The sequence below is a fragment of the Malania oleifera genome, chromosome 7, assembly GCF_029873635.1.
Source record: "Malania oleifera isolate guangnan ecotype guangnan chromosome 7, ASM2987363v1, whole genome shotgun sequence".
Lineage (NCBI taxonomy): Eukaryota > Viridiplantae > Streptophyta > Magnoliopsida > Santalales > Ximeniaceae > Malania > Malania oleifera.
This window is the reverse complement of record NC_080423.1, coordinates 85,177,486-85,200,139: the sequence shown is the minus strand read 5'-3', so window position 1 is coordinate 85,200,139 and position 22,654 is coordinate 85,177,486. Positions and strand designations below refer to the sequence as shown.

At 39.1% G+C, this 22,654-nt stretch overlaps 1 protein-coding gene and 1 pseudogene across 4 annotated transcripts; one reads left to right on the top strand and one right to left on the bottom strand.

Annotated features, from left to right (window-relative positions):
• Nucleotides 1–1,579: 1,579 nt before the first annotated feature.
• LOC131159847 (transcription factor bHLH157-like) lies at nucleotides 1,580–12,767 on the top strand. 4 transcript variants are annotated; one of them, XM_058115037.1, is made up of 13 exons: nucleotides 1,600–1,802; nucleotides 2,151–2,249; nucleotides 2,404–2,816; nucleotides 4,343–4,546; nucleotides 6,026–6,119; nucleotides 6,228–6,269; nucleotides 6,439–6,498; nucleotides 7,054–7,608; nucleotides 7,699–8,268; nucleotides 8,396–8,497; nucleotides 11,896–12,039; nucleotides 12,347–12,472; nucleotides 12,549–12,767. In XM_058115037.1, the coding sequence occupies exons 3-13, from the start codon at nucleotides 2,719–2,721 to the stop codon at nucleotides 12,636–12,638; spliced, it is 2,085 nt and encodes a 694-aa protein (XP_057971020.1). In that variant the 5' UTR covers nucleotides 1,600–1,802; nucleotides 2,151–2,249; nucleotides 2,404–2,718; the 3' UTR covers nucleotides 12,639–12,767. The 4 variants fall into 4 exon arrangements, with proteins under 4 accessions (XP_057971019.1, XP_057971017.1, XP_057971020.1 ...); XM_058115035.1 differs by having other exon boundaries at nucleotides 7,054–8,268; XM_058115036.1 differs by having other exon boundaries at nucleotides 1,580–1,802; nucleotides 2,226–2,816; nucleotides 7,054–8,268.
• On the bottom strand, nucleotides 12,734–17,199 carry LOC131159848 (ultraviolet-B receptor UVR8-like; annotated as a pseudogene).
• Nucleotides 17,200–22,654: the final 5,455 nt, after the last annotated feature.

The window sequence follows — 22,654 nt, the reverse complement described above, 5'->3', positions numbered from 1 at the left end:
CAGGAGGTACCGGGACCAAGTCAAAACCAAATACCCCGAGCTTCTGTTGGATGGTGTGAGCTCACATGGTTATGGCAATGAGAGTTCGGAATCCACCGAAGATCTGGACGAGGATGAGGAGGGAGAGGAGGAGGAAGCTGGAGAGGGAAGTAAAGCAAACTAGTCTGTAGGAACTGAACTTGTAATTTTTCAAACTTTATTGACGTAGTACAACTATTGTAATTGATACTTTTATTATAGCATTCCAAGAAGCGCTTTTTAAGAATAATATTTTTTTAACATTTCTGAATTCCATGTGTTGTTAATCTCTTTCCCCCCCTACATCTTCCAACTTGTATGTCCCTTGCTTTATCTCGGTTGTGACTCTATATGGGCCCTCCCAGTTTGGCTTTAACTTGTGCGACCTTGACTCGGACGGGTTATTCCGCACCTTCCTTAGGACTAAGTCTCCCGGCTGGAAATTTTGTACTTTGACGCGTTTGTTGTAGTACCTAGCTACGTTCTGCTGGTATGCTGCAACTTTTAGACTCGCCTGATCCTGTCTCTCTTCTAGTAGGTCTATTTCTGATCTGAGCTCTTCGTTGTTGGTTTGCTCGCTAAAGTACTGCCTTCGTCAGGAGGGTATCCCTACCTCTGCTGGGATGACCGCTTCTGTGCCGAAGGGGAGCATAAAAGGAGTTTCCCCTATTGCCTCCCTCTTGGTGGTGTGGTATGCCCATATGAGTGAAAGGAGTTCCTCTACCCATCTACCTTGCATAGACTCGAGTCGCGTCCTCAACCCGTGCCATATCGTTCGGTTCATGTTCTCTACCTGTCCATTGCTCTGGGGTTGCGCTACTGATGCGGACACGAGCTTAATAGATAAGTCCGAACATAACTTTTTGAAGCGTTTGTTGTCGAACTGCCTCCCGTGGTCTGTAATTATTGCCCAAGGGATTCCGAATCGATAAACCACTGCTGTCCACACAAAGCGCATAATGTTCCGCTCTGTTATGGTGGCCAGATGTTCGACCTCTACCCACTTAGTAAAAATAATCTATTGCTACCAACAAAAATTTTTTTTGGCCGGTTGTCTATGGCAAAGGTCCGAGGATGTCTATCCCCCACTGTGCGAAAGGGCAGGGACTGGTTAGAGGGAAGAGTAGACTAGAGGGTACGTGTGGTACTATTATGGATCTTTGACATTTATCGCATCGTTTGATGAGCTCAATCGCGTTCTTCTTCATTGTGGGCCAGTAAAATTTGAGCAAACCTCAAAAGAAATTAGTGAAAAATATTAATGTAATTGTTGACAAAGAAGACAATTTTTATATCTTTGTTAGTCATTGATAAACTTGAATTATGTCATATGCGCAGACAATTCAATAAGTAGAGGCCGTTGGGGCCACTTCGAGTTTGAAAGGGTTCACCAACGTCCGTCCCTCTCCCTCCATCCCTCCCGACAACGATTTGTACCCACGCGCCTCGTCGCCGCGTGCCCACGACCCTCCACTTTCCTGCGCAAACTCCAACCAGTGCGCGGGCCCACCGTCCCGCTGCGGCCCCCAACCAATTATGAAATCCAGCTCGGGGTGGATTTGGAGTCCGGTGGCACCGGTCGCGGCGGTAACCGGTGCAGTCGCGGGCGGCATTATATATGAATGCTTCGGTTGCTGGTTGCTGCCGGTGAGATCAGAGGAGGTGCAAAAGCTTATTTTGCCACTCGATTCTCTCTCCGTCTCGAGTCTCTATCTGGATGTTGTATGCAGATCTGTGCGTGTATGGTTATGGAGTCGAACGAATATGAAAGTGTTTGAGTAGAGGTAAGACAGCGGAAACAATCTACTTTTGGTTGTGATTTTGTTCTTGTCGGTGTGTTTTGCTCATTTTCTGTTTGGCTGCTGAGAGAGAACGGAGGAGAATAGTGTAGAACCGGGCTCAGAGTCTTTTGTTTTTCCCTGTTTTATTTGTTGTTTTTCGGCTTCGAGAGAACGGGAAGCTCAAAGCCAACAAGTTTGTATTAGGAATGAGAATTTTTTTTTTGAATAGAGGAAATGAGTGTATCAGTTTGGTTGGTTTTCCCTTATTTTCTTAGTAACCAAACTGAGTTTGCTTCAATTAGGCGCATTCAACTGATTGTCAGTTGGTTTCTGTGTTTTCTTGAGTAACAGAAATACGAGCTGCGGCTGCTGTTGCTGTGGATGCGAAAAGTTACCGCTTACTGACTGGTTATAGTTGATTTGCAGACGAGGAGAACATCATTCTCGAAGGTTTGGTTCGTTTCGGGTTATAGCTTTTGACCATAAAAACGAATTGAGGCAGAGTTCTGTTTATGATTTTGTGAAGTCAAGTGTGCGGCGAGGATAGGGTTTCTGATTTGAAGTTTCTGGTGTTCATTGTGTTGTCTGCCATTTGATATCGCAGACCTTCGTTTGATTAGTTGCAATTTCATGGACAAGTCATTCCAAAAGGTCGAACTCCTGAAGCCTTCTGTCCCTGCTGCTTTTTGCCCTCTTTAAACTGCTTGTGCTTTCGAGTCGTGTTATTCCTGAGAGGGAGTTTAAGTATGGGCAGATTACTATTAATTTCGACGGGGCCACCAATAAAACGTAGAGCAGGATTGCGCATAAAACAGGCTGGGCGAGGATCATACCGGGGCAGCTAGTGATGGTTGTAGTGTAATTTGATTGAGTTAATTGTTGTACTAGACAGATTTTACTTCACATCATAGATAAAGATATGGGAACTACTGCACTGAGACATTTGCTGAAAAGTCTCTGTGATAATTCACATTGGACATATGCCGTATTTTGGAAGCTTAAGAACCAGACTGAAATGTAAGATCTTTCTAAACTCCTTTACTTATGGGTTTGTGTTTAATACGAAAATATCCTCTGTACTAGTTTTGAGGAATGTAATATATTGGTGTTTATTGTGCCAAGCCCCGTTTCATCTATTCATGAGTTCTCGATTCTTTGTATTTATGCTTTTAAGGGGTTAATGATGGAATTCTATTGACATGGTCAGTTGAGAATGGTTTGTAAAATTTTCCATGTGGTGTGGTTGTGTTGGTCCTAGTTTGCATATTTATGTTGGAGATGGTTAGGACACGTAGAACTTTTGGTTTTCCCGTTAGCATGAGATGTCATTAGCTTTCAATTAAGTGTATTAGCACTAGGGAGTCTTTGTGAGCCAGCTTGATAAATACAGGCTAGTGCCAACTTGACCAAAATGCTTAAGCCGGTCTTAAGCCTATCCATGTATTAAGCCACACCTCTTCCACTCTCTTTTTTTATGTTAGAAAACTCTCACAAGTGAAATTTTCAACAATCTCTAATTACTTAAGTCCCTAGCAGCCCCTGATTGGCCGATTCCCCCTGCAGCCCTTGGGAGGTCTATGATAGTTGTATGAGTGGGCCTAACTCTTATATCTGTGTCCCTTAATTTGTAGTCCACATGCCTTTAACATCATTCCTACCTTTCATGTCTTGATCTCACTTGGAGCTATTTATGTGGCCTTAGAAATTCTTATTGGCTTTGATCACACACTTTGTCCCCCAACTATTATAACATCATAAGAATTGATTAATATTAACAAACCATTGACTCTTATTTCACTTGTTAACACTGGGGGAAACCTCATAGATGGGTTTGATATACATAGGTGAGTACCAACTCAATTGAAATGTTTAATTCGTTAGATCTTGGGCCTTTTTGTGTATAAGCCACTCCTCCTCCACTCTTTTTTTGATGTGGGACAACTCTCATAAGTGGAATTTCCAATGAAATGAATATATTCAAGGCTCTTTGTGATACATACAAGACAAGAGGTCAAAGAATTTTTGCGAGGTAAAAAGTCAAGATGGAGCATTAATGCCCATGTGATACCTATTGTATTCTAGGGGTATGGTTATGGATGAATCCTTGCCTATATTTGGGAGATTCCAAAGTTTATGTCAATAATTTTATGGAAGCAATGGTTGGTGTAGCATGTGAATCTTAGGGATAGTTGCCAAAATTCATCTCATTGTTTGTCACTTCATTTTCCTCCAATAGCATAAGTAAAGGTTTAGTATTTTATCGTCCAAGTCACTTATGGATTCATGTGTTGGAGATAGCCTCCTGTTTACTCCTTCCTCTGCAAAGAAGTACCTTTGCTTTGCTAGGTACAATGACTTTTCAAAATAAAATATGTTGAGGATAATTCTAGGTTGCTAAACATGTACTACACCCCTCCGGGCCCCACATTTTTTCTTTTAAACTAATTTGTGCGGTAAATTATTATCATGTAATAAATTATACTTCTTGATGAGCCTACATTGATGCTGGTTTCCTTCCCCCCCCCCCCCCCCCAAAAAAAAAGGATTTTGACGTGGGAAGACGGGTATCATGATTATCCAAAGAGAGGAGAATTCATCGAAATTGTCTCTGATGAACTATTCAACAATGGAAATGAGATGCATTCAACAAACTATGAAAGAAGTGCACGTGACAGAAATTCCAGTGGATATCCTGTTGGACTGACATTGGCTGATATGACATGCCTTCAGTACACATTGGGAGAGGGGTACACTTCTTTGCTTGATCTTTATCATAAGAAATTGTGTAAATTTTGTACTTTTGCCTGTGTTCTACTATAATATTATATATATACACACACACACACACACACACACACTCAAACACACCTGTGTTCTATTGTAAAACTATACATGGCTGATTGAAGCTCCACACTAGGCTAGGACTACACAGCTGGAGGTAGCTCATCTCCCATCCCACCCTTTTCGAGATTCAAACCTGACACCTTGAAGAACCCCCACGGATCCTTCAACACATTCACCGGATTATGAGAGAATGGGTGCAAAAAGTTGAAAGAATGATTGGATAAAAAAAGCTCTCTTGGCTAACAGGAGCAGGCATATTCTTATGTCTAGGAGCATACCCAAAAGAGCAATTAATTGATCTTCAGAAGCTTTAAGTTCTGAATAATTTGCTGTACTTCCAATTCCACTGAGGCTATCTGATTTGGTCGGACTTCCAATCCACATAACTTCCTAGAGAGGTTTTTTAACATGGGTAACTGCCCATTTTTACAATGGGTTTTGTTATACCCATTATAATGCAATTAAATCACCACTTCCTACAGTTTCCTGGCTGTGGAAGTTCTGCTTAAGAAAGTTCAACTCCTAAAATACATAATTAACATTTAGAATAGCTGCCACCTGTTGGGTGATAAATCCTTCAATGGAGGCTTTGGTGGATAAAATTAGATTTTTTTGTCTAATAGGTGTGTACATATTCTTATATCTAGTAGTTTACTCAAAAGAGCAGTTGACTGATCGCTAGAAGCTTAAATTCTGAATAATTTGTTGGACTTCCAGTTCCACTGAGACTGTCTGATTTGGTCGGACTTCTGATCCACCTAACTTCCTGGAGAGGTCTTTTAGCATTCTAACTGCCATTTTTAGTATGGGTTTTGTTATGCCCACTATAATGCAATTAAATCACCATTTCCTCCAGTTTCCTGGCTGTGGAAGCTCTGTTGAGGGATGTTTGGCCACTAAAATGCTTAATTTACTTTGGAGTTGCAGCTTTGGAGAGTTGAACATTGGGACATTTTTCTCATGCCTTGGCTTGAAACATCCTTGTAGGCATTGCTGCAAATTGTCACTTTGAAAAATAGCTGCCATCTCTCTCTCTCTCTCTACACACACACACACACACACACACACACACACACACACATATATATATGCAAGTGTAGAAACTTCTGATCAATGACAGCACTCCTTGTGCCCAATTCATTGCTTGAGCGATCACCATGAACTTCAGTTACTGTTCTTGTCATATTAGCCTGAACAGCCTGCAACAACTGGATTCAATCAACCCCTAGGTCCGTGACATCTCTGTGTATGTGTTTTTATGAGAAAGGGCCTGTAACCATGAGCTAAACACTTTAGGCAGAACTTGAGCTCCGTTCATGCAATGTACAGGAAACAAAGTTCTGAGGTAAAAAATTTAATGTGGAATTTCTTATATGAACCAGGCTGGTTGGTGGAGTGGCTTATTCGGGAAGCCATTGTTGGGTTTTATATGACGGTACATTTTCTGAAGAATTCAGCTCCAAGTTCTTTTCGAAGGTGACTCTTCTATCTTTTGTTTTGATTGTTATATCTGAAAAGTATAGATTACAGTTAAAAAAATTATTTTGCCAAATACCGTACTAATGCAATTCTATCCATTTGCAGTATCCCAATGAATGGCTACTTCAGTTTGCTGCGGGTATTAAGGTAACTTGGTCTCCAAATTCTTCCATAACATGCTAACTTGGCCCAGTATCATTGTGTTGATGCATATGCACATCCAACTGTCTGGCATGCTTAGCCAGTTGTAGTCCATAAGCTTTACTTCCAGATGGATTTAACACTGATTATGATTTATAAATATGAACTCATGCAGACTATTTTGCTGGTACCTGTTGTTCCACATGGAGTTGTGCAGCTTGGCTCATTAGAAATGGTGCGTATGCATTGGTTAGGGTGGTTGTTTTATTTTATTTAGAAAAATTAGTGATTATTTTAGATAGAGGATTCTAAAACCATGATCTTGCTGGCATTAGCAGTCAGCACCTAGCAGTTCCATATTTCATTCATTGACCATGGTACTGTAAGCCTTTTGTAATTATGTCAAGGATGGTATTGGTCAACCACAACACTGTAAGCCTTGTGATTACAAGGATGTTCTTAGTGTCATGGATATAGGATTCATGGCATCCAGTCCATCTGAATACCTAGTGATGTGACTTATAGCTTCTGTAATTCATGTGATCATGTTATACTGTCAATGATTTGCGTAGGCTACAGTGGAAATCTTTGTCAGAGTGGTTGATACTTCCCATCCCTGTCTCTCTTTCTGTCTGCATAAACCAATTAAATGGAAACAGAGAGGACAAAGAGTCTGTTTGATAATTGTTTTACCTCAAGTGTGTGTGCATGCTCATGCATCTCTCTGTATTTTTAGCTTTTTAGTTTGTTGTATGTCTTATGTTTGATTCACTTCCTTTCAAGGCATCAGGTTGCTGAAGATCTGGCTCTGGTTGGTTATATCAAGGAAAGTTTCAATGCCATCCAAGCTCAGCCTCCATCATCACAAATGTCTGTTATGGTAGGAAGCCTAGATAAGCTTTCAGATACCACTACTAGCTTATTGAATGGAATGCAATGTGAAGACATGAAGGTTGCTGATGGTATCAAACAAACAGCTAATGAATTTTCAACTAAAAATCTAGTTGCCCCGCTGTTCATACGACAAGATGTACAATCTGAAAATGCACCAGAAATTATTGGAAGTCCTAGAAAAAATAATTTTGATGTGTTATCAGTGAGTTTTACTGAAGTTTCAACTCTTCTAAATCAATTCATTAATGCTTCAGAGTCTGAGGTGATGGGAAGTAGCATGTTCAAATTGTCTTGTCTCGAAGAAGAATTCCATGCATTTTCTGAATGTAGCAACTACAACTTGGCAATGTTTGGGGAGTCCTCTACTGAAAATTTGAATTTTTATTATGGTGGAGATATGATGGAAGAATCATATGGAAGCAAGGTTGCTGGTGAGGCCTGCTATAGAAAAGTGAGCAATTCTTTCAACTTTCCCACATATTGTGAGCTTCACAAAGCACTTGAACCAGCATTCCATAGACAGATCAATGGATACTTGCAGGAATCATTGGTATTTGGTGAGGATGCATGCAGTAGCTCAAGTTTGATCAACAATAAAGATCTTGATAAGGGCATAAAACCATTAGCCTTGGAATCAAGCGAATGGTTTACTGAAAGGGGTGATGGCAAACATCTATTGGAAGCTGTTGTTGCCAATATAAATGGTGGTTCAGATGGTGCTACATCTAATAGAGTGAATAAAATTTGGCCTTCTACTAGCTTGTTGGGTCAATTTGCTAATTCCCAGCCCAACAGTCAATCTGAAGGAGGTTCATTGATGGGAGATGATTATGTTCCAGAGAGTCAAGTCACATCGGCATTTGTTGCCAGTGGTAGAAATCCTTCTTCTAATTCTTCAATTTCGGCCTCTTCATTTAAGAGTATGGTGAGCACATTGATTGATGAAGAGCCACAAAAGAAGAGGCATGGGCTTGCGCAGTCTAAGAAGTTGTATAATGTCAAAAAAATAAAGGCCAAAACTGGTGCTAGCCACAAGCCAAGACCAAGGGATAGACAAATGATCCAAGATCGGGTCAAGGAGCTAAGGGAGCTAGTCCCTAATGGTGCAAAGGTGGGTATAGTTAGGGTTAGTGTTATGTTGTTATTATGAAAGTGTTTCTAGTTGATGTCTTTTTGAATTCCTCCAATTTCCATTTTTTTTATTAATGAAATATTTGCTCTGTTATATGCAAATGCAGTGTAGCATTGACTGTTTGTTAGATCAAACTATAAAGCACATGATGTTTTTAAGAAGTGTTACCGTCCAGGCTGAGAAATTGAGGCAATGGACGTCTGAAGAGGTGCGTTGACTTTGCCCAGTTACTTTATATTTTTTTTATACTCTTAGAAAGGTTGAGATTAGTATTAAACAACATTAAGAATTCTAGCAATTCTGTTGTCCGAATGAGTGTTCTCGTAATTAGATGTGCATTATGTGTTTGCTTATTTCTGATGGAAATTTTTAGTTACTTTTTTCAGGGCTTAGTGGCATTTTAACCAACAAATTAAATACTCAAGGGTTGACGATTATTTTATTTCATTTCTCTATAATGAAATATGCTACCTTCAGGATTGCCAATGATGAGTTGCTTGGGTATGCACAAGGAAATTTATTATAGTGTGTGTTCTTTATGTCAACACAGTTTCAACTTTCAATAGATGAGTTAAGGAATTGTTATTAAATTTGAAGGATGGGATACACTTTGAAATATATGTTGTTTCATTTAGGAATTTAGAATGGAAATCTAGGACTCGCATTTATAGACAAAGATTTAAGAGCCCTAATGTTTGACCTTCCATATCTGGTAGCTTGGCCTAGTTGCAAGAGAGTGTGAGTTAGAATCCCTGTCAAACAGGTGGAAAACCAGTTGTCTTATGGTATAATGCTGAGTGGGTAAGGTATGGGAAGTGTAGTGAATGAATCCAACTGATGAGGATGTTGAGATGGATGGGTTACTTGGATGAAAAAGGATGGTGTTTAAAATAGCTATATTCTTAAAGCTAGTAGGACGATAAATCAACTGAATATATTTGGTCATGTCAAAGGGAGAGCAAAGCTTGTGTTAATGAGTAATGTTTTGACTCAAGTTGAAGGCATTAGGACATAGAGAGAGAGAGAGGGCTTAGGCCATTGGATAGTAATTGGATTATTGATTTAGTTTTAACCTTTAGGGAGCAAATTGGAATAAATGGATTTATGTGTGTTAGCCTTGATTTTGTAGTGTGCTGTCCCATGATTCAAGATTGTCCAATTTTTTCTCTGAGTCTCAATTGTTGATGGATTTTACAAAAATAATAGCTTATAACACTTGTTTATCGTTAGAATCTGTTATTTATTTAATTATTCAATTGAAGGCAACAATATTCTCAAGAGCAAAGAAAATACAATTAGCTAGTTTTATGGACTTTGAAAGATATTTTCATAAGATATGTTTGCATATGTACCAAATTTCAAATTTGGTGATCTAAAGTAGTTACCCCCTATTTTTCCTTTTTCTTTGTTGAAAATATCAAGAAAAGTGTATGACTGGATGTGAACCTCACAAAATAATTATCGTGGAATGAGCTAAAAGTGAGGGCCAACCATCAAGAATTTAAGTTAATTTGGTTTTTGGCATGTCTGTTCCTAATAATAAAACAATCATAATTTAAGGATTTGATGGCTTTCAAAAGATGTATTTTCTTCACAATGCAAAACTTTTTATATATCTTTAAAAGATGGAATAGACAATGAATGACTACTCCCAAAATTCCACAAAATGTTTATTCCTGTTATATGTTCATGGGACGATGCAAGCATTTGCATGAGTGACTTGATTCTAAATTACTAATACCTATACAAGTTCCTTTTACATTTTTCATCTATTCCATTCTATTCCTAGGAATAAACATTCTGTCAACAAATGTAGCCTTAATGTCAGCAAATGACCAAAGAGTATGTTGTATACTTGTATTACTCTTGCATTTAAAGCCACCTTCCGTGGTCTGAGCAAACGACCAAAATGAGCTTGTTGTATTCAATTTTCAAGATTTTTGTTCCTTTCCTGCATACCTAAGCAATTCATTTTCTAGCTAATGTTGCTCGACTCGCTGGACCCTCTTAGAATTGAGTAGAAAATCGGCAACAATATCACCATGATTCTCTTGATGTCAAGTTGACAACATTATAAACTAGTGTGGAGGATATATTAGAATATTTTGAACATGATAGTTCCATGAAAATTCATGGACATTTCATTGAGGATTGGTTCATCTTCTTAAGATTATACACTACACGTGTGTATAGTGTACTTGGCTTTTGACTAACTGAAATAATGGAGCAACATATGTTCTCTCCAATCTAAAGAACAGGGAGGTAGTGTGCTGAGCTGAGTCAATAAGGATGATAATGGTCATGGAAAAAGGAATTATTCGGTAGTGCTCAATTGCTGTTAAGGGAACAATTGTATGGGTGACAATTGTCGAAAGATATGCTGTCTTGTGTATAGGCTTTATCTCAATCATATGCTTAGAACTTTTACTTGACTACACTTTTTACCGTAGGTGAAGGCAAGGATTTGGTAACGAGTCAAATAATGGGAGTTGATGATGCCTACATGTAATGAAATTATTTCAAACATCAGTTTTCGTTTATTACATAGATTTATATTATTGTTTGGGCTACAGCGGTTATGGTACGGCAACAGCCAAGGCATTCAAATAGTATTCCATATACAAATTTAAATGGGGCGCCCTTATTAAATCACAAAAAATTATTCCACAAAATTCCCGACAATTAGGCTGAAATTTTCCAGATTAGATAATTTAGGAAACTCCTTTTAACTTTTGATATTTGTCTAGCTGGGATTGAAAATTATCAAATATCAGGAAATGAAATTAAATTGGTTTAAAAATGAAATAAAGTTTCCATTAAAACCAATTTGGATAGGTGAAATTCCCTGAAAGTTCACAACTGAGAATCCGTGATATTCAAATATATCAAAATTGGACAATGTAGCAAATATATTGCGCACCCCTCCCCCTTAAATTTGGATAGGGGTGTGCATTTTATTTGAAAATAATTGATTTTGTTGAAACTTGAACTCGCTCACTGAATAATTATAGGCTTTTTGAAATTCCTTTGATACAATTATATGCATCATTGATTTGTTTGACTTGTAATAACCAAAATCCATATTTCTCTTCAATTAGTAAGATAATCCCTCAATTCTATTGCACTGGAACTCTGCAATAATACTGCAAACTATGACTCCATCGCAATTTTCAATGGTATTTTTCTTTATTCCATCCCTTTCTATGGAGTGCATTCTGCAAATATGGCTTATTTCATTACCTGTCACATATAATTAGTCAAGCCTTGTTATATTAGCCCTCCATCTAAAGGTAAATTCTGTCTTATACTGGCTTATCAAGCCTTTCTTCGCATCTCAAACATGAAACAGAAAATGAATCAGTTTGAAAGCATAATTATTTAAAGACTGTTTATATGCTTTACATATTGCTACTGTAAACTAACTGCATGCTTCCCGAAAAAAAAAAAAAAAAAAGAAGCAGGAAAAAAAAGAAAAGAAAGAAAAAATTTTTTTGGTAAAATATCTTCTATACTCTCTATGGTCAATAGTTTCTGTGAAGCTTTAAAGATTATCAAGTTTAACTTTGTTAAGTGTCTCTAAAACCTTTTAGCATAATTGCTACGCAGACAGCCAGTCAGAAATGGAAATCTTCTGCAGTTGGGGATGGATGCAAGAATGGAACGAGCTGGGCATTTGAACTGGGAAGTGACTTTGAAGCGTGCCCTATAGTTGTTGAAGATCTCAAATACCCTGGGTACTTGCTTATAGAGGTTGGTGGTGTGATGTTTTAATTTACGAAACCAACGATCTATTAGTAGAATTGTGTATGTTAATTGTTATTAGAGCTTTTGAGTTTTCCAGCTCAACTGAAAAAAGCATGAGCTCAATATGCATGGCTCAGCCGAACTCAACCTTGTTTGAGCCTTATCTCGTAATTCAAACTTGAACCAAGCCTTATGCGAACTGAACACAAAACTCAAATTGTTCACAAGGAACTAGGTTCGTTTACAATTACATTGCAGCACCTCCTTTTTCTGTGTGTTTGTTTTTTGATCCTATTGTTCACATAAATGGCAGATGCTTTGCAACGAGCATGGACTTTTCCTAGAGATTGCCCAAGTGATCCGCAGTTTACAGTTAACTATTCTGAAAGGCGTGATGGAAAGTCGACTTAACAACAAGTGGGCCCATTTCATTGTTGAGGTACTGAAATAATACAAACCTTCTCCAACTACTGTCAACACTCGGAAACATAATTTTCCTTTTTTAACGAACACAGGTTTCCCGAGGCTTTCATAGAATGGACGTCTTCTGGCCTTTGATGAGCCTTCTGCAGCGGAAGCCAAAATCCATCTCTAGCAAAATGTAAATGCATTTACTCTGTATATGAATGCAAAGGCTCTGGGAATGGAGCATTCAGTATTACATTCTGTACTTTATATGTACATAGGAGTGCTGCAAGTATTGTACTAATTAGAAGGGTTTATTTTTCTTATTACTTTGCGAGTTTGCAAGCTAAGATTCAATTCTTCAACACACCATTAAATGTGTATACGACTATAAAACTCGAAAACTCGAAAGAGGGAATGTACACGTGCAGATGACTGCACAGAGAACTATGTACATATAATAACAGTAGAGAATGGTGAGATCCATTCAGGCCCTGACCTATGCTCTGATCAGCTGATCATGAGCATTACAGAACTGTGTCATTTCTGGTCCAAGTAGGTACTCCCATGGTTGGCTTTCACTTTCAGCCAACAATAGTGTGCGCGACCAACCACATGCAACTCTTTTAGGCAAGCAACCATCAATGAAGACTTGAAATGCTCCTGTCGATGGAATCACCCAGCCCAAGCTGCCCATAACCCAGAAGAGAAGTGTTAATTAAGAAAGGAAATTTAACAAGGAAAAATAAAAAAGGTTAAGGATAGGATTTGTGGAATCATTCTGCAGTGAAGGTAGAACGTGTGTGGATTCTCACCTGGCCGTACTTGTTCCATCCCCGGCAATATATTTCACCATCCCCTGTAAAATCACCGCAAGTGAAAAAAATACAGTACTGCAGTAAGATTTATCTCAATTAAGTTTTTCTCAACATTGAGGGAACTTCATAGGACAAATCCTAGTTTCCAGCTTGTCTAGCTGAAGCGAACCCAATCTAATTTCACCACCTGCCTTGCATGTGAAGCCCAGGAATCATTAGTTTTGGTCATACCTGTTAGTATGGCACTGTGACGAGCTCCACAAGATGCTGTTCTGGCTTGCTTATATTCCAAGATTGGAGCATCCAACAGCCGTGGTAGAGACTAGAGCAAATGAATGGAGAAACCGAAGAAATAATCAGCTTCACAAACAAATCATCAAAAATTGTAAGGGGCTGGAGGAATGCTTTAGTGGTAGTCACTGGATATCAGTTAACTGCTACCTAGCGGCCACATGGATATGTTATCATCCAACTTATTGATGAAGCAGGCAGCTAAACCAATAAATAAAAGGTCTCAGAATTGCACCTCAGCCTGATCAGCATCAGTTCCCAACTGTCCATACTGATTCCCTCCGAAGGCATACACGCGACCTTCAATAGAGATGCAAAGTGTATGCCATAGTCCAGCAGCCATTCCTACCATTTCAATACCCACTAGAGAAGACACACAAGTTGGCCTCAGTTGATCACTCGTACTCCCTTGCCCACACTACCAAAGAATGTCATTAGACAATAATATATTTCAGACAGCAGTAAAGACAACAAAAAAAATGCCACAAGCCACCAGAAATAGGACACAGGATGTTTGAAGAAAATCGTGGCTCCTGTTACATTTCTCATTCTCAATTATATCTGATTTGTCAAGACATTAGACTTTCTTTAAGAAATAATAGTAGTGATCTAATGTGCGGTATATTTACACAAATATTGGTACGAGGCCAGGTTCTTTGGCCAAATTTTCTAGACAGAATGGTCTGAAATTTAAGTCATTTGTTGCTCCGTGTAAAAGCAACGCAAATTGACCTAGCGTATGGAACTGATTGGCACAGAAGGCAAATTCACCAAGCGTATGGAACTGGTTGGCAGGGAGAAGCTCACCTGCCCGTAAAGCCCCAGCCAAAAGTAAGTAGTACTCCAGTGTCTGGAGAAAGAAAATTAAAGGGAAGAAAACCAGCCAGCTTAGGGTTGGTTGACAATAGTTTAAAACCTTCAGCAGCAAAACATGCTCTAGACAGTCAACTAGAGTGAAATTGACAAACCACATCTTAATCAGTGTGATATCTGGAGAGAAAAAATTGAAGGGAAGAAAACCATTTGGCTTAGGGTTAGTTGACAACAAGAAAACCATTTGGCTTAGGGTTAGTTGACAACACTTTACCACCTTCATCAGAAAAATATGCTGTAGAATCAACCTATTTAAGTCCTGGATGGACGGGCTCCAATAACCAGGAGGGTTGGGAAAAGTTTAGACAAAAAAAAAAAAAGGGATAACTAGCTAAGAAGAGCTCGATACAGACCATGGCAGAACGTAAACAAGCAAAATAAATATGCATGACTGGCAAAAACTAGTAAACTGATCCAATGATTGTTTCTTGATTTTGGGGAATAACTCAAAATGCTTTCCTGCAAAATGACCATTACAAACCAAGCCAACAAAATGCTGACCTGTTATAACCGCAGTGTGCCGACCTCCACAGGCAATTTCCTTCACATATCTTCCAGGCACTTTTAAAGTCTTTGCTTTTGATTTTGCGCTTGTGTTATGAACTAAAGATGACCTATCTTTCCAGTAAGAAGCTGACTCGATGCAAGGAATGAGATGGGGCGAAGACACCATTTTTATCCGAGAACCCAAACCTAGCTGCCCTTCTCCTCCATACCCCCATCCCCACACCTGTCCAACATCTGAAACCTCGGTAAAAATACTATGCATCAGGGTGTTGCTTTACAATAAAGATCTTCCATAGCTTCGTACTTCATATGACCTACAAAACTACTGCGTGTAACTACAACTGGAAACTGGAGCTTGTGGACTGCATTAAGTTAGGATGTTGCCGATTTACCTGACAGTGCTAAAGTGTGGCGGCCACCGGCAGCAACAGTAGTGATCCTCACTCCCGGACCCAAAGCCACAAGACAGGGCAATGAAGAAAGATTTTCATCATTGGACTTCGACATTTCAAGCTCTTGTTTAGCTGACGATGATACTCTTCTTCGCTTTACTTCCTCTCTGGCTGTTGTATTTCCAAGATGAGATACTGTCCCGCTTGCACTTGTTGAGACTGGAAACCTTTGGCTGACTGACAAATTCAACCCTCATTACAATATGTTCTTTAAGGGTGCATTTTTTTCACAGGCTAAATACTGATAGGATTGGCTAAAAGAGCTTAGTTCATGTTCGATGCAAAGGAACTGGGCAGGCTAAGGGTGACTTCGTGCTAGAGCTGGTTGGCCTGCACCAGCCAGCTCAAGCTATAGAGTTCTGTAGACATAAAGCCAAAAGGCAAAAGTGAAAATCCCACCTTGTCCTATGCCTAGCCCTCATAAAGGGCGCACCCATGTCCACCGCCCAGCCCTTTAAAGGGTGCACCCGGTCCACGCCTATCCCTTACAAAGGGTGCACCATACAAAGCTATAGGATGACTACCATAGCCTGTCCAGTCCAACTTTGAAGTCTAGTCCTGCAATTCAAAACAAAAGCATCCTAAAATATGTTAGATGGTGAAATTTACCTTGCTCAGTTTGTAGGGAATTTCGCTGTCCCGTGCTCCTTTAAGACGCTTTCCCCAGTAGCCAAATCACAGGCTGCTTTCCCAAAGGGTACACACTCTTTCCAACCCCATGTGTATATTTCACCTCTCTCTGTATGAAGATAAATGATAATTATGTAGAGAAATGGCGATAAAATACGTATGTACTTTGAAATTTATGATGCAGAATGTAAAAATTCAATACCTGTTACTGAAACACAATGTGCCCAACCAGCAGCAGCAGCCTTCATCGCTGAAGCTTCAGTTGGTAGAGGAAAAGGCTCTGGAATTTCCTTCAAAAGTGCAATGGAAGAGTAAGCAAAGGTAAATCCAAAGAGAACAAGAGGTTTTCCAATTAGAAGATCAGTAGATCACTGATATACTCATATACCCCATGTTTTCCTGAAGTCAAATAGCTTTGACCTTGATCATCGGCTGATCCCCATGTTATAAGCTTTCCGGACTCAGCTTAAACAAAATTAATAAGCGCACAAACAACAAATCGCAGCTGAAAAAAATGTAAATTTCCTGGAGATAAAAAAAAAAAAAATGTAAATTTCCTGGAGAAAAAAAAAAAAAAATGTAACTATTCAGTAAAAGGATTCACACAATCAGAACTTAAAAATACAAAGATATTTGAACACTCAATGCAAATACTTTTTTTCACAAAATTACTGAACTCCATCTAGCAGAAAAGCGTTACAGGATTCACAATTTTGAGTTGTTGTGATTAAGACTTAGACGAGTTAGCAGACGGTAAATCTAAGAAGTCATTGAATTTTAAAAGATCTACTAGATCAAATCGGGATCTGAAATTGTATACCTAGCATAAACAACGACCAGAGCAACTTCCCACAACAAATGCGAGAACTAATGGTATCACTCTACAAGCAATCGGAAAACTACAAAAGCTTCATAGAACACATGAATCGCAAATCTAGGCTGGAAAAAAAAAAAAAACGCTCACCAGAAACAGCCACGGCGAATCCACACCCCCCGCTACAGACGTCCTTCCACGAGTCGCCAGGAAGCCTAACCGGCGCCGGCGAGAGCAGCGGCAGCTGCTGCGTCGAGGCTCCGGGCAGATAACTCCACACATACAACAAAGCCTTCTTCGATTCATCCATCATTAGAGGCTCACAGCTCCTTCCTTCTCTTCGTCGGCCCCTGTTCTGACGAGTCCAGCACAGGGAAAAACAGACGAAGACAGTCCAGCCTTGTTCAACAAGCAACACTTTTAACAGCGTCCGTACCGTATCATTTTCGGGTACCAAAGGAACGCCACGTCGGCGTCGACGTGGCGATTCGACACGTGGCGTGACCTGCGCCGGAAGATTTGTTGACTCACCATGGGCCGCTAGTTCCATGGAAGTTTATGTAAAATGTGGACTTTCGTAACCAAGAAACATTTTTGGAGTGTTTTTTTTTTTTATTTTTTTTATTTTTTTAATAAAATATTAAATAACCGCAAGCGAATTTGATATGTGGTGAGTAAATTTCGCTGATTGGTGCAGTGAGTTTTACTTAAATCTCACTTTTTTGAAAAATGTAGTGAGTTTTGCCTGATTTTAGAAACATTTCCCTTGTTGGGCTCTATTAAGGATTTTTTTTTTTTTGTCTTTTCATCCCTTCTCTTTCTCATCATAGCTCCCTACCAAAGCTATCATGGCAGCCTCTCTCTCTCTCTCTCTCTCTCTCTCTCTCTCTCTATATATATATATATATATATATATATATATATTAAAAAAGAAAAGTAAATAGACATTGGAGATTCTTTTGGAGGAAGCTAAGGGAAAAAAAGAAAAGAAAAATGGTAGTAGCAAGCAAGAGAAAGCTTGCATGCTGAGAAATATAGCTGCATTGTGTTAAATTGTAAAGTCATTTTTAGCATTCAAAGTCTAACATAGGGGTTGTACTATTCATATGGTGGCTGTATTATTTATATGGTGGTTGCACTATTCATTTGGTGGCTGCACAAGTTTACAAAGATGACTACACTATTCATTTGATGGTTGCACAAGTCTACAAAGGTGGCTGCACTATTCATTTGACGACTTTAAAAAAAAGGCTTACAAAACCCCTATAAATAGGGAAGTGGTGGTGAAGGAAGGTATCCATTCCAAGCATTTCCAACTCCACCTTTAGAGAGAGATCAAGTACTCTCCTACAAAGTATCTCTATTGTAGCCTGTGTTTTTAGTTTCTCCTAATTTGAGAGAAGTTGTATCATTATTTTTATAGTGGATTCCTTCTACTCTTGCCGTGGTTTTTTTCTTAATTTGTTTGGGGGTTTTTCACGTAAATCTTGGTGTCAATTTCTCTTTTCTAATTTCTTATTTTAGCTGTGTGATACTGTTCCTGCCCATTGAATTTCCTAACAGTGGTATCAGAGCCTTGGGTTACGGCCTTTGGGTTGGGGTTTCTATTCACGGTTACTATTCACATGTGTCACCGGATGCTTTTATAGTATTGTGAACGTATACGAGATATGTTCAAGTATACAGTTCCATTCATTTACGATACTGTTCACGTATACGGTATTGATCACGGTGAAAAAAGTGGGAGTCGGTTTAGTGGAGGAGCAGATCTTATCTACTACAATGGCAGCAAAGTATAAAATTCAGAAGTTCAATGGGGGTAATTTCTCCCTTTGGAAATTAAAGATGAAAGCGGTCTTGAAAAAGGACAATTGCTTAGCGGCAATTGGAGACAGACTAATAGGAATAACTAACGAAAAATGGAGCAAGATGGATGACAATGCTGTGGCTAATCTTCATCTAGCATTAGCAGATTCGGTGTTATCAAGCATTGCACAGAAGAAGTCAGCAAAAGAAATTTGGGATGCGTTGACAAAGCTCTATGAGGTAATGTCACTTCACAATAAGATTTTCTTAAAGAAGCGACTCTACTCTCTTCAAATGAGTGAGTCCACATCGGTTACAGACCACATCAACAATCTTAATACGTTGTTCTCCCAACTGACAACGTCAGGCCATAATATTGAGCCAACCGAACGAGCGGAGTTTCTACTCTAAAGTTTGCCAGATTCGTATGATCAACTCATCATCAACATTACAAATAATATTCAGTTAGATAATCTAGTTTTTGATGATGTTGCGGCGCCTGTTTTGGAAGAGGAACCCAGACGCAAAAACAAGGAAGACAGATCGTTTAGTTCTCAACAAGTTGAGGCACTATCGATGACGAGAGGAAGATCAACAGAACGTGGCCCTAGTGAGAGTCACAATCATGGTAGATCAAAGTTCAGGAGTAAGAACAATTTTAAATGCTACAACTGTGGCAAAAGAGTGCATATCTCGAAGGATTGTTGGCATAAGAAGAAGAATGCAGGGAAAGCTCCTGAGGAGAACGCTTCTCAAGGATGCACTATGAGTACTTCTAGTGATGGCGAAATCCTGTGCAGCGAAGGGGAAACGATCTCTAAAGGTGGTAAGAAACTTATTAATGTATGGATCATGGATTCAGGAGCAACTTGGCGCATGACCTCTCGCCGAGATTGGTTTCACTCTTATGAACCTGTTTCAGGCAGATTTGTATTCATGGGTAATGATCATGCCTTAGAGATTGTTGGAGTTGGTAATATTAAACTGAAGATGTACGACGGTACAATTCGCACTATTCAAGGGGTACGACATGTGAAGGGCTTGAAACAAAATTTACTGTCTCTTAGAAAGTTAGACGACCTCAGCTGTAAAACCCTTATTGAAAATGGGATCTTGAAGGTTGTCAAAAGCGCGCTTATATTGATGAAAGCAGAAAAGATCGTGGAAAATCTATACACACTGTTGGGAAATACTATACAATAGGGAGACACATCAGTTGCATCAACCCAGGAAGAATCAACGATAATGTGGCATCGTAAATTTGGCCACATGTCTGAACGTGGTCTGAAGATTCTTTCAGAACGTAGTCTTCTTCCCGGACTCAAATCAGTAAGTCTACCTTCTTGTGAGCATTGTGTTACAAGTAAGCAACATAGAATAAAATTTGAAAGATCTACTGCCAAAAGCAAACACATTCTAGACTTGATTCATTCTGATGTACGAGAATCACCAGTTCCATCCCTAGGAGGAGCGCATTATTTTGTATCATTTATTGATGACTACTCCAGGAGATTATGGGTGTATCCAATCAAGAGGAAGTCAGATTGTTTCTAGTGTTCAAAGAATTCAAAGCGTAGGTGGAACTTGAATCTGGAAAAAGAATCAAGTGCTTAAGGACAGATAATGGAGGAGAATATAAAGACGCCAATTTTATTTCATTTTGCAAGCAAGAGGGTATTCAAATGCAGTTCACTGTTGTGCATACACCTTAGCAAAATGGCGTAGCGGAGCGAATGAACAGAACCATATCAGAAAGGACCAGAGCCATGTTGAAGACACCGATGGAGATATGGATTGGGAAGCTAGCCCAATATTCTTCTCTTTACATATTTGGATGTCTTGCATATGTAATGTATAATGCCTAGGAAAAAACTAAATTGGACCCAAAGTCTAGGAAATGCATATTCTTGGGTTATGCTGACGGAGTCAAGGGGTATTGCCTGTGGGATACCACTGCCCACAAGGTCGTAGTTAGCAGAGATGTGATATTTTTAGAAAATGAAATGCAAAATAAAGAAAACAACAGCACTTCGGAAAGGACTACTGTTTAGACAGAAGAAAATAAAGATTCTTCTAAAGCCGCACCAGAGCACGAGGAACAAGAATCAAATGAGGCCAATAATATAGAAGTTCGACGTTCAGTACGTGAAACAAGGAAACCATCATGACACTCAGATTATGTCATAACAAACAATACTGCATATTGTCTTCTAATAGAAGAAGGAGAGCCATCAACTTTCCACGAGGCTATTAGTAGCACTAATGTTTCTTTGTGGATGACAGCAATGCAGGAAGAAATTGAAGCCTTGTACAGAAATAATACATGGGAGCTTGTTCCATTACCACATGGACGTAAAGCCATTGGAAATAAATGGGTCTACAAGATCAAACGAGATGGTAATGATCAGGTGGAACGATATCGTGCAAGACTGGTAGTGAAAGGGTATGCTCAGAAAGAAGGTATTGATTTTAATAAGATATTTTCTCCAGTTGTTAGACTTACTACTATCAGAACTATATTGGCTATGTGTGCGGTGTTTGATTTATATCTAGAGTAGTTAGATGTGAAAACTGCTTTTCTTCATAAAAAAACTTGAAGAAGAAATTTACATGCTCCAACCAGAAGGTTTTGAAGAAAAAGGAAAAGAAAACTTGGTTTGCAGGTTAACCAAATCTCTGTACGGCTTAAAGCAGGCGCCAAGATGTTGGTACAAGATATTTGATTCCTTCATAATTAGCCTCAAATACAACAGACTCAGTGCAGACCATTGTACGTACTACAAGAGGTTTGGTAATAATGATTTCATTATTTTATTATTGTATGTGAATGATATGTTGGTTGTAGGCTCCAACAAAAAAAGAGTTCAAGAATTGAAGGCACAATTGGCTAAGGGGTTTGATATGAAGGATTTGGGACCAGCAAACAAGATTTTAGGGATGCAAATTAACTGAGATAGAAAAGACAAGAAGATTTGGCTTTCTTAAAAGAATTATTTGAAAAAAGTCTTGCGACGCTTCAACATGCAAGATTGTAAGCCAATTTCTACCCCACTTCCTGTCAATTATAAATTATCCTCAAGTATGTGTCCTAGCAATGAAGCAGAGAGGATGGAATTGTCTCGAGTGTCGTATGCATCAGCAGTGGGAAGCCTAATGTACGCTATGATTTGTAAAAGACCAGATATTGCTCAAGCATTTGGTACGGTCAGTCGGTTCATGGCGAATCCTGGTAGAGAGCATTGGAATACTGTGAAGAGGATCCTAAGATACATTAAAGGGACCTCAGATGTTGCATTATGTTACGAAGGATCAGAATTTATTATCAGGGAATATGTTGATTCAGATTTTGTTGGTGATCTTGACAAAAGAAAATCCACTATAGGTTATGTGTTTACTCTTGCAGGAGGAGCAGAAAGCTGGGTATCAAAGTTGCAGACTGTTGTGGCATTGTCTACGACTGAAGTTGATTATATGGCAGCTACGCAGGCTTGCAAGGAAGTAATATGGATTAAAAGACTATTGGAAGAACTCGGGCACAATCAAGAGAAAATTTCTCTATATTGTGACAGTTAGAGTGCCTTGCATATTGCAAGGAATCCAGCTTTTCATTCCAAGACAAAACACATCGGAGTACAATATCACTTCATTCGAGAAGTTGTGGAAGAAGGAAGTGTGGACATGCAAAAGATTCACACCAAAGACAACCTAGCAGATGTTATGAAAAAACCAATCAACACTGACAAGTTCATATGGTGTAGATCCTCTTATGGCTTAATAGAAACGTAAGTGGCATGAAACTGGCAAGACTAGAAAGGATGAAAAAATAAAATAAAAAAAGATTTGAAAATGACTTTAAGTGGGAGAATGTTAAATTGTAAAGTCATTTCTAGCATTCAAAGTCTGACATAGGGGCTGTACTATTCATATGGTGACTGTATTATTTATATGGTGGCTGCACTATTCATTTGGTGGCTGCACAAGTCTACAAAGGTGGCTACACTATTCATTTGGTGGTTGCACAAGTC